General features: G+C 35.7%; 1 protein-coding gene across 3 annotated transcripts in view; it reads right to left on the reverse strand.

Annotated features, from left to right (window-relative positions):
- The window catches only part of ROCK1 (Rho-associated, coiled-coil containing protein kinase 1), an 84,703-nt gene that overhangs the window by 16,000 nt on the left and 54,138 nt on the right, over window positions 1–14,565 (reverse strand). For all 3 annotated transcript variants that reach the window (XR_001411552.1, XM_014938600.1, XM_014938601.1), the window contains 11 exons: window positions 14,166–14,272; window positions 11,852–12,002; window positions 10,783–10,943; window positions 9,722–9,906; window positions 8,984–9,053; window positions 7,478–7,572; window positions 6,518–6,683; window positions 5,193–5,286; window positions 3,696–3,784; window positions 3,183–3,371; window positions 2,529–2,694 (listed from right to left, as the gene is read on the reverse strand). Coding sequence is in view for 2 of the 3 variants with exons in the window: in XM_014938600.1 (XP_014794086.1) it covers window positions 2,529–2,694; window positions 3,183–3,371; window positions 3,696–3,784; window positions 5,193–5,286; window positions 6,518–6,683; window positions 7,478–7,572; window positions 8,984–9,053; window positions 9,722–9,906; window positions 10,783–10,943; window positions 11,852–12,002; window positions 14,166–14,272 (1,473 nt within the window). In the remaining variant the exon portion in view is untranslated. The remainder of the gene's footprint in view (window positions 1–2,528; window positions 2,695–3,182; window positions 3,372–3,695; window positions 3,785–5,192; window positions 5,287–6,517; window positions 6,684–7,477; window positions 7,573–8,983; window positions 9,054–9,721; window positions 9,907–10,782; window positions 10,944–11,851; window positions 12,003–14,165; window positions 14,273–14,565) is intronic.

The raw sequence follows: 14,565 nt of genomic DNA on the forward strand, positions 1-14,565 counted from the left end.
ATTACTTGGTTTGCAGAAAAATAACCACGCGCTGAATAATTTCCTCTTCTGTGGCATGGGGTATTTCTGCTTTGAAGACTGGCTTTTTTCTTTCCCTCTTATTAGGCCAGTGCACTCCTCTGCCCTCTACTTGGCTCCTTGACAAATGCGTGAAATCTGACTATACTAATGTCACTTAATCTCTTTTAATTACCTAAATTGCTTCTTATTCAGACCCCGATCAACTCAGAGCCTTGCTCCAAAAAAAAAAAAAAAGCAGCATGTAGGGACATGATCCAAATTGAGAGAAGTCCTAATGATATGTATTAGAGGTCCTACCTGTATGAAACAGTAACACCAGCATCACAACTGCAGTAAAAATCAGAGGCATGTATAGAGAAAAGGGCAAAAAAGAAGATAAGAGAAATGAAAGTCTGGTAAAAAAGAAATAGTTAGAGGGGGTCACGAGTACAGAAGACAAAGGGGAAGACCATAAGAACTTCCAGTAATTGTGATGTTCTAATTAACAATGGAAATGTTACAGCTGTCTTGAAAAGATCCTGCACATACTGATATGCTTGCCCCAAAACTGAAGTGGCAGGTCACACAGGCAGAAGTCTGACTGCACACATCTCCACAGGTACAATTGAAAAGTACCCTACCTTCACAAGGCAGACAAAGAAAGAGTTTACTCCTACAGTCTTTCCAAGATCTAAGAGACACCAGGGTCACAATTACATGCTATTACCCTTAAGAGCAAAACAGGGGAGGTGCCTATGGCCAGATGGAGGCACCGGGTGCTTTCAGTCTAATAGACAAGCCATTACGCTGAAAATGGCAGAGAAGGAAAGTAAGGAAGTTCAAAACTACCCATTTATGTAGAATAAATCTAGCCTGTTTTCTTGTAGAAAAAATAAAGCTCTCAATTTACAGGAGTTCAGAAATTTTTAATACAAAATTATCAACTACAGCGTTCTTCCTTTAGGAGACACTATCAAACACCAGGCTTGATTCCAAATCGTAATTTGAGGGGAGAAAAAGAAAACATTTTAATAAGTAAAACACCTCTGATTTCTTTTTTACCTCATTTAAATGGAATACTTTGATAATTTGTATCCAAGAGAAAAACTCCTGAGGACTACTGCCAGTTAAGAAATACCAGAGGGAGTTCCTAGCAGGTGACAGCTAAGGAAAAATAAAATTTCTTTCAACAATCTAATACCTTTAAGAATTCCCAATATTGAGTTTCAATGGAACTTTGACCCAGAAGATGTTTTGGAAAGAAGCAGAAGAGACATTTACTTTACAAGATGGCAATTGCCTCAGGGTTTTATGGATCAAACTTCAGAGGGCAAAAGGTTTCTTAGACAGACTAGAAGTTGTGAAGAAAAGACTGTGTCATTATCCAAATGAAAATCTATTCTAGAACAGAATTCATCGGAATATATTTTTAGATTTTCATTTGCAGTTAATACTAGGAAAAGACAGGACACAAAAACAGACACAGAAAGGAACAACTACAGAAAAACATATACTAAGTCTCATAACATACCTGAAATTTCAAATCACTCTAAGACCCCTGGAAAAACTCTAGAATGTGTCAATCTGAGCAGCATGAAGTGCATTAATAGGAAAAGAGAAACCTAAAATGATTCTATTTACTTTTATCTGATTACACTGAGGTCTTAAAATACCCTAAATAGTATTCTATTTCATATGTTTGAATATATTTTTTTACAATAAAAATCAGTCCATAAATCTGTAATACCAGCACTTATTAAGAATTTCATGATGAATTATAAAAATTACTTCACAATACAAGAAATAAACCTAACTCCAACACATGAAAATTGTTAACGCACAACTTACTACCACTAAATGGTGGGGTTTTTTCCTTTATCTAGAGATACAGAAGTGGATCACATGAAAGCACTGACTGGTTACACTTTTCAAACACTGAGGGGAGGAGGGAATCACTGACCAGGGTAACGGTCTCAAAATACAGTGCCTATAGAACTGACACTACATGGAAATGGCTAACTACACTGTATTACTGTGTTCTTATTTTAATCTGCCAAATCAGAGTACCTGATTATGGAAATTCCTACAATTATTTTTCACATCAGCCATTATTGCCATTTGTCACAAAGGTGCTATATAACTGTGGGTAAGAACAGACAAGATCAATTTTGCATTCAAGATATGATCATGATGCTGTGGAAGTGCTGACCCTGTATTCTATTCACTGGGTACTGCACATTGTATTTGTTATACTCAAACAGCAGCAATTGTAAAGATACCCTTCCTATGAAAGTAGCTAAAAATTATGCCAAGCTATACAGTGGGAGGAGTGATGTGAGAAGAAATTAAGACTTAAATATAAGCAGCTAAGCTATGAAATACCACCCCACCCCCCCAAAAAAAGGAAGTGGAGATGTGATATAGAAAGAGACAGCCAGAAGATTTTCCAAGTAACTTGTTTGAAACGATACCTTCCAAAACTATGTGTATCACAAAATCAAGTAGTTCAAATATGCTTTTCCTCTTACCTGAAAGATTTCCATCTGTTTCATCTGTTGGGAGACTAGCAACACTGGTAGAATCCATTCCTTGCTGGAGGTCCAAAATTTTCCTTCGTAGTTGTTCTATGTCACTCTCTTTACTATCCAGCTGCATCTGGAGTTCATTCCTGTATGTAGATTCTTCTGCTAGTTGCTGTATTTATATACACATACAAAGTTACTGTGACACCAAAAATATGGCAGCAAAGTATTCTGAAAACAAAACTCATTACTTTTTTTTTTATATTTCTAGATACTTTTGATTGTGTCAGCATAAATTGTTATAGTAGAAGTGTTGGTTCAGCCTTGGAAAGAAGTTAAATAGCAAAGATCCAGCAATACATTCAAGTACAAAACAGTCTGACTAACCTAGTAAATTACCATCTGTTTTGAAAAGGAGACGACCTACCAGTGAAATAAACTGTGTAAGTAGTAAGTAGCCTTCATATATTAGTAACTTCCACAGTTAAGAATTTAGAAAGGGGAAATGAATGAGAAGCAGCGCAGCTGCCCGCTTATCAGATTGTCTGCCTCACTAAAATTCAGAAACAGAACTTGTTATTTTTTCAATTAGACCAAGAGCTACACATTTTTCCTGCTGAGCGAATTGCACAATGTGACCAAAAAATAAGATTATTTTACCGCTTGCATTTCATTGAGCTCCTTTTGGTATTTCACTACCATCTGATTGAATTTCTCTTTTTCTTGATTAAGCTCTAATTGGAGCTTTCGGTTTTCCTTCTCTTTCTTCCTCAAATCTTGCGTATTAGCTTTCTTTTTGTCTATTTTAAAATCTTTCCGATTCATTATCTCAGCCAGTTTGTTGACAGCCTGATAAGAAAAAGGAAAACCAGTAAGAAAAATTATATATTTCAGCAAGTTTCATACAAATCTTCTAAGCTCCTCTAGTGACAGGATTCAATCAAAAAAAATCTTCACCAACATCAATGGCCCTTACTCGCAGTAGAAGTAATACTGAAAAATTACAGCATCAAAACTTACTCATTTAACGGTAAATATCAACAATGCATATTATACATCATGGTTAATATAAATTTAAAGGAACTAAGAGTTAGTTGCACAAAAAACAATAAACCAAAAATATATCTGATATGCAAAGTAATTCTTGTTACTAAATTGCATAAAAGGTTATACCTGGGTCTTCAGAGTTCTTTCAGTGTTAATGCTCTTCTCATAATGCATTCTAATATTATTGATTTCCTCCTCTTTTTTAATTTTGTATTCTGTTAAAAAAAATATTCAACTTTGAGATATTTTAGGACAAGGTAAATATTTCTAAGCTTAATCACTTCTACAATTGCATAATTTGTGGTTTTTTTCTTTCTATTCCTGATGTGTCACTATATGTGCAAAACACAGTTTGCAACAATAAAGGTTACCAGTTTAATGCTACTGTAATGACAGAAAATTACCAGAAGGCTACATCAGAAAGGCACTAAGATTAAATACTAAAGCCAACATATGTATTTTTGTTTCCTGGTGATGACTAAGGGTGTTGCCCCACTTCCTTCACGTTTTCACTGTACCAAAAATTATTAAGTCAGTACCTACACAGAGTAAGACTGATATGACTGGGCTCACATTCAGTACAGGGGAAAAAGGGCTTTCTTTAAACAAGGAACGACTCTGTCACACTCCCCCTGACCCCTCTCACACACCAGCTACTCAATTCTACCAATCTAGCACACCTCTAGCCTGCTGACTTGTTCCCCAAGTTTCTAGAAGCATGCATTTCACATAAGGATTTCTCCACCAAAACTACAAACAGTTAAAGAATAATTTTCAAGTATTTAAAAGTAACAAACTCCATAAACTAAAAAATACTGAAAACTGCTTCCTCACCCAATCCCTTCTGTTACAGAAATGCAGAACTAAGGGAAAATATTTTTGTGTGCCTTCCTGCCTACACAGTGTTTGCAACAACACCGGCAACACAACTGATAAGGCCTTTACTCTCATGGGTAACAGATACTAAAGCGTGCATTCCGATTTTATAATGCTTGCTCAAATGCAAAACCATGGAAGTAAACTGAATAATAAAGTAACTTCCCATATAGTCAGAACGCATGGAAATAGAATGTGAATCCACTGGTAGGTGTGAGGTTCTGAATCTGAGATCTTACAGAAGTTGAAATACTGATACTGCTTTATTGCAAATACTGGAGATAGAAACAAAAACTTCAATAAATACATCGTGTGCAATATGAAATGAGGAAAATACATTTCCTTAATAACTTTCATGTGCACAAGGACATGGCTGGCAGAAGGGGGCTTGACAATCTACAGATGACCTGTACTGGACAAGCATCAAGTGTCTGCCTGCAGGAACTCAGTGCTGACTTCTTTTAAAAAGTAAGAAAGACTGTAAGCAGAAACTCACTTTTTCCTACTTGCTACAGCTGAGGTTTCAATTGCTTTCAATAATAAAGGCAGTGCATGGAAATTAATGCAACACAGCAGAAAGAGCAGCAATTTACATGGAAGATGAAAACACTAATTCCACTATTTTTCATCAAGCCCAAAATAATAGGAAAGATAAAAAGCAACACTTCCCATTTCCATTTTGACACACATGCTTCAAATTCAATTGTGCTTTGTAACAGCTGAATTAAAACTCCAAACATGACATACCTTCCTCCTGTTTCTTAATTTTGTCACTGATCTCTGAATTTTCCTTTGTTATTAAATCAACATCTTTGGTTAATGTGCTATTAGTTTCTTCCAGCTAAATGAAAAGAAGCACATTTTAAAATACGGAACTTGCCATAAATTCTAAAAATATTTATAACATTCTCATTTTAAAAACCCTTAAATCTATAACAACCATTAAATATCATGAAAAACAGCTATAAATCAGCACAAAAATAAAACTAAATTTGGCCTAAGTCAAAGCATAAGTAGATAAATATATGCATGGGTTTATAAAAAAAAAAAAAAAAGAAAAGAAAAACCATTACACTTTCAATACGTTACTGCCAGAAGACAGTTGGGATCACTTTGCTAACCACTTCACAAATACATATTAAAAACCAGACATAATTGCGTTCCTGAAAAAAAGGTTTTGTTTGAAGCCTATAGAAATGATTGTGTATCGAACTGACAAAACTATTAGAACATTTAAAAGCAACAAACATACTGACAAGGAGGTATTTTTTTGATACCATAGACATCGTCTTCTAAACACTTCTTAAGAAATGGTGACAATTCTGGAGATTTCAAGTTTATAAAAGAAAACATGTGCAACAAACACTACCATCTGTGTAAAGACAGCGGAATTAGGGCTAACAGAAAACTTTGAGCAATTGTTCTGAGTTCAGCTACACCTGGAGTTTTACTGAAGTTTTACACCCCCCGGATTCTTAAAATCTGCATAGCTGATGCTAAATGGGAAAAAAACAATAAAGATAGAATAACTATGCTACACATGGCTTGCTATTTGAAACTCTTCAGTTAAGACATTTATCAACATGATAGTAGTACTCAAGAGCTATGCTATAAAGTATCTTTAAAATTTACAGTTTGGAGTTTGTATTGGGTTGGGGTTTTTTTAATAGTTTACTAGTGGAAAGAAACTCAAGAGTTCCAAGTTGCTTGGTTTTTTAAAAGACTAAGTAATTTTGCAGTAAGAGTCTCTAATACACAACTCCACAAATTTACAAGATTTTAGAAATACATTGAGCAATGACAAGAAGTAATTACAAAAGGTTTAAAAACTGAATTATAGACATTTGCTAGATTTTCAATCTGGCTTCATCTCAGATCCACTGGATCTACGTTTCTTTGGGAGTTCACATGATGCAATTTAAATGTTTAAGGTTACAACTAAGTCCAAAACCCAGATGCTAAACTAACTGTCACTTATGACCACAGAAAGACTTTATAAATTCAAAAGGAAAATATGGAATTTCTGTTTCCAACTGGAAGACATATATAGATATTACAGTGGAATAATTTACCCTTCTTATGACGCTGTCCTTATCAGACATTTCTTGCCTGTGTCTTGATGCTGCTTTTTTGCTTTCCTGACTCAGTTCAAAATACTGTTCTTCCAGGAGGGCTCGTGCCAACCGTTCCGACTCAGCTTTGGTTTCAGCTAAATCCAACTGGGTAGTGAGCGTTTCTCTGTAAAAAGGACATTACCATTTTGTTCTCCTATGCATAACATTCCAAATGTTCAGTTTGCATAGGTAGGTATTTTCCTCCTACATCATATTCATTAGCGCACCAAAATGCACATTGAACACTGTACATAACCTTCTCCCTTTGGACTGTTTTGCAATGTTGATGCTCAAGCAGAACAAGAGACCCAGACTTCAGAAGAGAAGAACTGCTTCATGCAGTTCAAGGCAATAGTCTCCTTCTTCAGAATAAATACATATTAAATAAATTAGTATATTGGAAAAATAAGGTTAAAAATCTTCTTTCCTTATTTGCTAACTGAGAAAATAGTGCATCACAATTAATGGTTGGAGGATTAACCGGTTTTACTGTGATCAGATGCATACTACACTTAGAATTCAAAGTATTTTGATTATTTTTTTCTTGAATTATTTTCTTGGCTATAGAAATATATCAAGTAATTATCAGGATAATATAATCCAATAAAAAAAGTTGTTACACAGGCAAAATCATTACCATAAATTGCAATGTTTTTTCAAAATTTTGTCTTTCCTAAATTCTCAGTAGTCATCATTCTTCTTCCAGACATTACAAATAGAGTCCAAAGCAAATATGAATAACCATATTTAGCTTTGTGAGTTAGCATAGGTAACGTCCTATGTATTTGTCATCTTACACTTTTGAGACCTGTCTTTTTCGGAAGGAATGAAACATTTTAAATCTGATTCAAAATCCTCATAAGTGAGACCATGTTATATGCAAAAACTTATGTCTATTTGAAAAACACAAGGCCATACTTTTCATTTTGCAATTCCTGCATTTTTCGTTGAGTTTCTTTATTCTTTTCATCAATTTCCTCTTTCAGTTCCTTAACCTGAGTTTTGTAAAGTGTCTGTAAAAGAAAGAATAAAAAAAGAAATATTCCTCAAATTCCATAGTGATATTCTTCATTGACAGATTCAAAACAACTAGTGCCAAAACAAACCCCAACACATGCCATCTTTAATAGAATTTCCTCCTTCCTGCCTGTCTGAGATGCTCCTTTCCGATTTCATTTGTGCAAGGAACTGATGTGACCAGGTTAGTTTTCAGTTTCCTACAGAGTTGTACAAACACACTTGCTGAGAAGGAAGGCACTAGGACACAGCTGAGCAGGGCACTTGGAGACAACAGGCCAAAATTGCATGCTCTTGTAGCATCACTTTCTCAAAACGTTAGTCAAACAAACATAATACTGTCCTGAGCTTCACTTGTTGTATTCTGTTTGTATCCATGTATCTTTTCTCTTAGAGGGTAAATATTTTGTTTTCAGATTGACTTTGTCTTAAAAACTGATTCAACAGCAGGCTATTTACATGAGTTACTTCTGTTCTTAATAACTATTGTTATTAACACCATCAGTAATTCTGAAAGGTAAAATTTGATCTTCTACAGTAAAATTTGATCTACTTTTGCTAAATAGTTAAACTAAATTACAAATGTCTCATTTAAACCACATGCTAATGAAAAAAGACAAAGCTGAAAATGAAACTCTATACCTTGAATCTTCTTATTAGCAATATGTTATGGAGAAATGTACAAAAAAGTCTATAACACATAATGAAATCACAATCATATGCAGTTTAGGAAACATGAATTTTTTTATTTCCCCCTCCAAGGAAGAACCAAATTTAAAAAGTACTTCCAAAAGTGAAATGAAACTGTCCATATTCATGAATGCATTTGAAGTTCAGGCATTACAGAGCATCTCATGCTATTGTTTTGGGTTTTTTTTTTTCACATAAATGAAAAAGATCAAACTAAATCTATGACATACACATTTTGGCTACCTGGAGTACTGAATAAAGCTCTTCCGGGACTCACATGCAGAGAAGGTATCTTTTTAGAAGGAGGACTACATGCAGAATGCTACTGGATCTATGGTTCTTAAATATACATATGGTAGATCAATAGTATGGAATAAATTCCAGGAGGTACGGAGATTTTGAACTGTCTACAATAAAGTTTGCAGTTATGTCAGAAAATTAACTCTTTTCCAACTTCAAGATAGGAATTACTCTGATGAATAATTGAGGTAAGATTTACTCAATGTAATGTACAAGATTTGACAAACAACTACAAAGCAACATATTAGACAGATTATCTAATGTTCTCTAATTTTTGTTCACTGTTTGCATTTCAAGTAGGATTTTGTGAATTGCTGATTTATGCCAGGTTGATATTTACATTTAAAAAATTTTAATATGACAAAGTATTGGCTGTTCAGTGATTTTGTGTCAAAATGCAGCACTCAGAATTCTTACCGAAAAATACTGCTCAGCTTCTAGCTGATCCTGAAGCTCACGCATTTGACCTTCATTTCCTCTGTATTGTCTTTGAAGGAATAAAAAAAGGAAAACATGTAAAAACTCAGCTATTAACAAATGACAAAGATAAGACTATTTCTAACCAGAACAGCATCCTACAAGTTCTTACAGCTGTGCACATATTATTTCACAAACAGTTTGCTGTGTCCTAAAATTCTGATTGAATTACATTCTTTATTCTACCCTGATGCTTGTTTCTGTATGTAATTTAGAAGACAAGAAGTACTCTAAATGAAGAAATGTTAAGTCAGCTGAAGGAAGATATGATAGAAGCCTAATTAATGAAAAATTTCTTCAGTCAGCTTCAGAAATGCTAAGAAAAAAAATCAGCTGGTTAAGGAAAAAAGCTATTGATTCCCATGTAGTAAAACTAAAATGGCCATACGATTCAGTAAGTAGTATCACAGTCAATCCATTAAAAAAAATCACTCAAATAAAAGTGGCATATATGCCTTGACATAGAATGATGAGCCAAGTTCTGCATCATAGCTCATAACAAAAATATTCCAACACTGAAGGCTACATACAGAAATCATAACATGCAGCTAAAAATATTCTTTTAGTTTAGGAAAAAATGCCTGTGCACTGGAGAATTTTTTTCACTAATAGGAACAGGCAAAACAGAGCATGTATAATTAAGCAACTTTTTCCATTTTACTTCAGATTTTTACTTACTTAGCAAGTTGAGCCAACTCGAATTCCAGTAATCTCTTTGCTTCCAACAACGTATTGATTTCCTGTTTCAGCTGCTTCTCAGAACCCTTCAAGTTATCTGCTTCAAAAGCTTGAGCCTTTAATTCATTCTGTGCCATTATTCGCTTATTCGTCTCTTGTTCTAGCTGAAGTGTTAGATTCTTTACCTAAATGAGAAATATTTCAATTCAGGAGCGTTTGCTGAATAACCAACTGCATGTGGTTGAAAGTGTTTCTTATATGGGTTATTTTATGTCAAACACCATTGCCTAGATGCTACACATTGCTCAATGTGTAATAATATTCCTAAATCTCCAAACACCTCAGTGCAATAATCTTCTAGAAAGCTGTTGCCCTTACAGAACATACTGAGATGACACTACATGATGTAAAGTTTCCCTTTAATAAGCTAAGCTTATTTCAAAGGCCCAACTGTGTTTTATCTTATCTTAAAGGCAACAGTGGAAGAAACCTAAATTGTCTGCTGAAAGGTCCTGTAAACCTCTGCGGATTTCAGATCTTAAAAACTTCTCACCCTAGAAAAAAACTGCAGCCTATAAGCTGTATAAAAACTAATTTACACAAGTCGTGATCCCTAAGAAAGGTGTTAAAACCTTCATTCCCTGTGTCCTGTAAAGAAAAAGTAAGGATTAAATTATTACTCTTAGTACCTAGTTTTCACACTCAATATTCTAACTGCTTTTCTGGAGAAAGCAAACTCACAACTGCAAACCAATCATTCTACACAGTCAAATACACAAGCACATTCTTCCTTTCAAAAAAGAAAAGGAAACACAAAAAATTGCATTATATTAAACTAAGGGCTCAAATACATAAGGCATATTTGAGCATATGCCTTACAAGGCATATAAGAGCTAAGAAACAAGTGGAAATTACTCTAACACCATTTAGGCCTGTCTTCAGTTCTGCTGAGAAATGTGTTATGTGAAGCTCAGTGTAAGTGAATTTAATTTTCTATTTCTCAATGCAACTATAATTTCTTATTTATATTAAAAATTGTTAGTGATGAACATATAACTTACTTCATCTTCCAGTCTTTCCTTTTGCTGAAGGAGGTGTTCCAGTTTCTGCTGAGATTGCTTCAGGTCAAAGTCCAGCATGGAACACTGCTTTTCAGCTTGAACTATTCGATTTTCTGCCTTTTCTCTTGCTGCCCTTTCTTCCCTTACTTTTTTTTCCATTTCTAAACAAGATTAAGGAGAGAAAAGCAACAAAAATTACTATGTAGCATCTGCAAGAATGCTTTTGTAAACATAGTCTTAAGTATCCTAGTATTTTTCGGGCCCTTTTCAGCTATTTAAGCTCTTCTGCTGCTAGATGGACTGATTACTGAGTAAAAAATTCCTAGCAATATTACAAGAAACACTAAAAAAGAAATATAATTCCAATTTGCATTCAAAGCACTGGAATATTATGACCTCAACTGAAAGATAAATAGCAAAAGAAATAAAAAACGCAGATTCTTGAAGTAATCATTATAAATAAAGGCAAAGTTTCCTTTCCATGAACAGACAGTAGAGCCAAAGAAAATAAATGCTACCATTTGCATTAGCTTTCTGAAAAGTTACAAAGTACCTATGCAGGTACCGATGACCTTCACAAAGAAAACCCGATGTATTCAATTAAGACATCAAGACACATCTTTGATTCACGGATACGTATCTATATAAGAAACTTTACCACTTCAGACATGCCTAACACAACACCAATATTTTTAATGCAGTTACACAGGAATTAATGCTCCAAGACATCTGTCTTGATAATGCATTCTTTTAATTCTGTTTAGCATTAGCCAGAATTTCAGGTTTCAACAGCATTTTAGAAGTCAAGCAAGGCTTTGAATTGCAAACACAGAAAGATATTCGAAATATTATGAAACAATGCAATTTTTATGGTACAAATACCACATTAGAGAAAGTAATTTGAAATGCATAGTTTTCATTACGTACATCTTAAGGTTTTGATATGCATTTTCTTTATACAAGGGATTAAACACTTGTACAAGAGTATTACGTTATAAGATGACGTGTTTTAAGATCTCATAAATACCTTTTATTACGAACTTACTTGAAACTTGCAAGAAATACTTACCACACATTGCAACTGATCTTGCCTCCTCTATTGACTGATGTTTGTCAGTTAACCGAGCTTTAGTCACTTTGTGTTCATTTACTTCCTGTTCTAACCGGTCTTGTAATGATTTGAGTTTGTAGTTCAAATCTATCTCTAAATTATTCTTTTCCTAAAGATAAGGAAAAAAAAAGTTACCAGACTTCTGTAATGTTTCTATAATATCTGAGGGAATCACATTTCCTTTCTTCCTTTTTTCAGTGCCAACTTCTTGTTATGAAGAAATTAACAATGTTACTTTCCATGGTTATTAAAGAATGCTAACAGACAAAAACTGTACTGAGTGCTCTGGAGAAAACGTCTCTAACTTTTTTAAGCAGTGTATAAATTCATACGATAATAGAAACTTCTCTGTTTGATTAATTAGTAGTCACCTAAACTGGAAATGCACGACCAATCCACCAACAACACTATAGCACAAAGGAATCTGAAATGTTGTTACCTGGATGCAATTCTGTTATTTCATTGCTGGGACTGCCAGCCATTAACTCATGAAACAAGCACTGGAGATGAGCTTTGAGAGACATGGACTTGCCTTTGGATCGCTGCTTCATGCAACACCAAATAAGACGGGGAACTGCTTACACCCTCCCTCCTGCATAGTCATATCTCTCTGATTAAGTTGGATAGACCACACAACACAGCAAGTCTTTACCTGACCTCAAAACATAGAGCTAACTATGTAGTCTATCTAAAAAAAAAAAAAACTTATCTAAAAAAGGGTGCAGGTTTTCCTTTCACTTCACTTATTTCTCCATCTCGGGGTAGGGATCAGAGATGTTTGGGAAACATCTACCATTCAAACATTCTACCTTCCAAAGAATGCTTTCTTCTTTGGAAGGCAGGCAGGAAAAAAATTGAAATGGTTAAGCTCCAAAGATGATCAAAAGGTCTGGCACTGATCTAAAAGCAAAAATTTAAATTTCAGGCTTTTAAAATGTTCAATTCACAGATTTTCAGGAAGCAAGTCTCTGAAGCGACAGTTACGCAGGTAGAAGAAAAAGTACTTGCTACTGAAGAAGAGTTGGATCATTGATACAGAATGACAAACATGAACTTTATGCCCAAAGTTACAAGTAAGAACTACCTGAGGACTTGTGAGACTTACCACTTAAATTAGCACGGATTCACGGATTTGACAGAGTTGGAAGGGACCTCTAGAGATCTAGTCCAACTCCCCTGCTAAGCAGGATTGCCCAGAGCACATCACTCAGGACTGCATCAAGGAGGGTCTTGAAAATCTCCAGAGAAGGGGACTCTACAACCTCCCTGGGCAGCCTGTTCCAGTGCTCTGTCACCCTCACTGTAAAGAAGTTCTTCCTCATTTTTGAGTGGAACTTCCTGTGTTCCAGCTTGTGCCCGTTGCCCCTCGTCCTATCGCTGGAAACCACTGAAAAGAGTCCGGCTCCATCATCCTTCAACCCACCCTTTAGGAACTTGTAAACATAGATGAGGTCTCCTCTCAGTCTTCTTGAGGCTAAAGAGCCCCAGCTCTTTGAGCATTTTCTCATAAGGGAGGTGCTCTAATGTGTTAATCATCTTTGTTGCCCTACGCTGGACTCTCTCCAGTAGTTCCCTGTCTCTCTTGAACTGGGGAGCCCAGAACTGGATGCAGTATTCCAGTTGTGGCCTCACCAGTGCAGAGTAGAGGGGGAGAATGACCTCCCTCGACCTGCTGGCCACACTTCTCCCTGTGCAGCCCAGGATTCCATTGGCCCGCTTGGCGACAAGGGCACGTTGCTGGCTCATGAAGATCCTGCCATCCACCAGGACTCCCAGATCCTTCTCCTCAGTAGTACTTCCCGGAAGATCCACCCCTAACCTATATTGGTGCCTGGGGTTCTTCCTCCCCAGGTGCAGGACCTTACATTTGCCCTTGTTGAACCTCATTAGGTTCTTCTCTGCCCAGCTCTCCAGCCTGTCCAGATCATGCTGGATGGCAGCACAGCCCTCTGGAGAGTCGGCCAGCCCTCCCAGTTTGGTATCATCAGTGAACTTGCTGAGGATACACTCTGTCCCCTCGTCCAGGTCATTGATGACTATGTTGAACAGGACTGGGCTGAGTATTGACCCCTGGGGGACACCGCTGGTTACAGGCCTCTAACTAGACCCTGCTCCATCAATGACAACCCTCTGAGTTCTGGGACTATTTAGTTAATCATTTAAACACAAGACTTGATTTAGAGCAAGAACACAGGGCTTAGCATTAAATACTATTAGAAGATATAGTCAAAAGCTGACAAAGAACATTAGCCTCAGCATCATTTTACTGTACCTTTTCTGAATGATTAAGCATATCCTGTGCTTGTTTTCTTTCTGCTTCCACTCTTTCAAGATTGTTTTTAATGTTTTTTACTTCTTCTTGTAAAGTTGTAATCCGAACTGCCACAAGAAATGAAATATCATTCAGTATTAGTAACTCAACTTAGATCAAGAGGCTTTTAAACCTTTATGGATATTTGGGCCCCTAAAATGTTTACACCTTCAAATTTTTCAGATATGCAAAGACTGTACATTGTAAAAGGAAACGGATCTTTTCAGCCATTCTTTATGCATCCCATTAGTAATAGTTATCGAAAAATAAACACATGCAAAACTTGGTACCTGCCTTCCATCACTTCCGATATCTAATATGCAAAATTTCTTCCATTAACCCAAGTTCTGCCGTGCTATGC

Source organism: Calidris pugnax, unplaced genomic scaffold (assembly GCF_001431845.1).
Source record: "Calidris pugnax isolate Ruff unplaced genomic scaffold, ASM143184v1 scaffold13, whole genome shotgun sequence".
In the NCBI taxonomy this organism is placed as follows: Eukaryota; Metazoa; Chordata; class Aves; order Charadriiformes; family Scolopacidae; genus Calidris; species Calidris pugnax.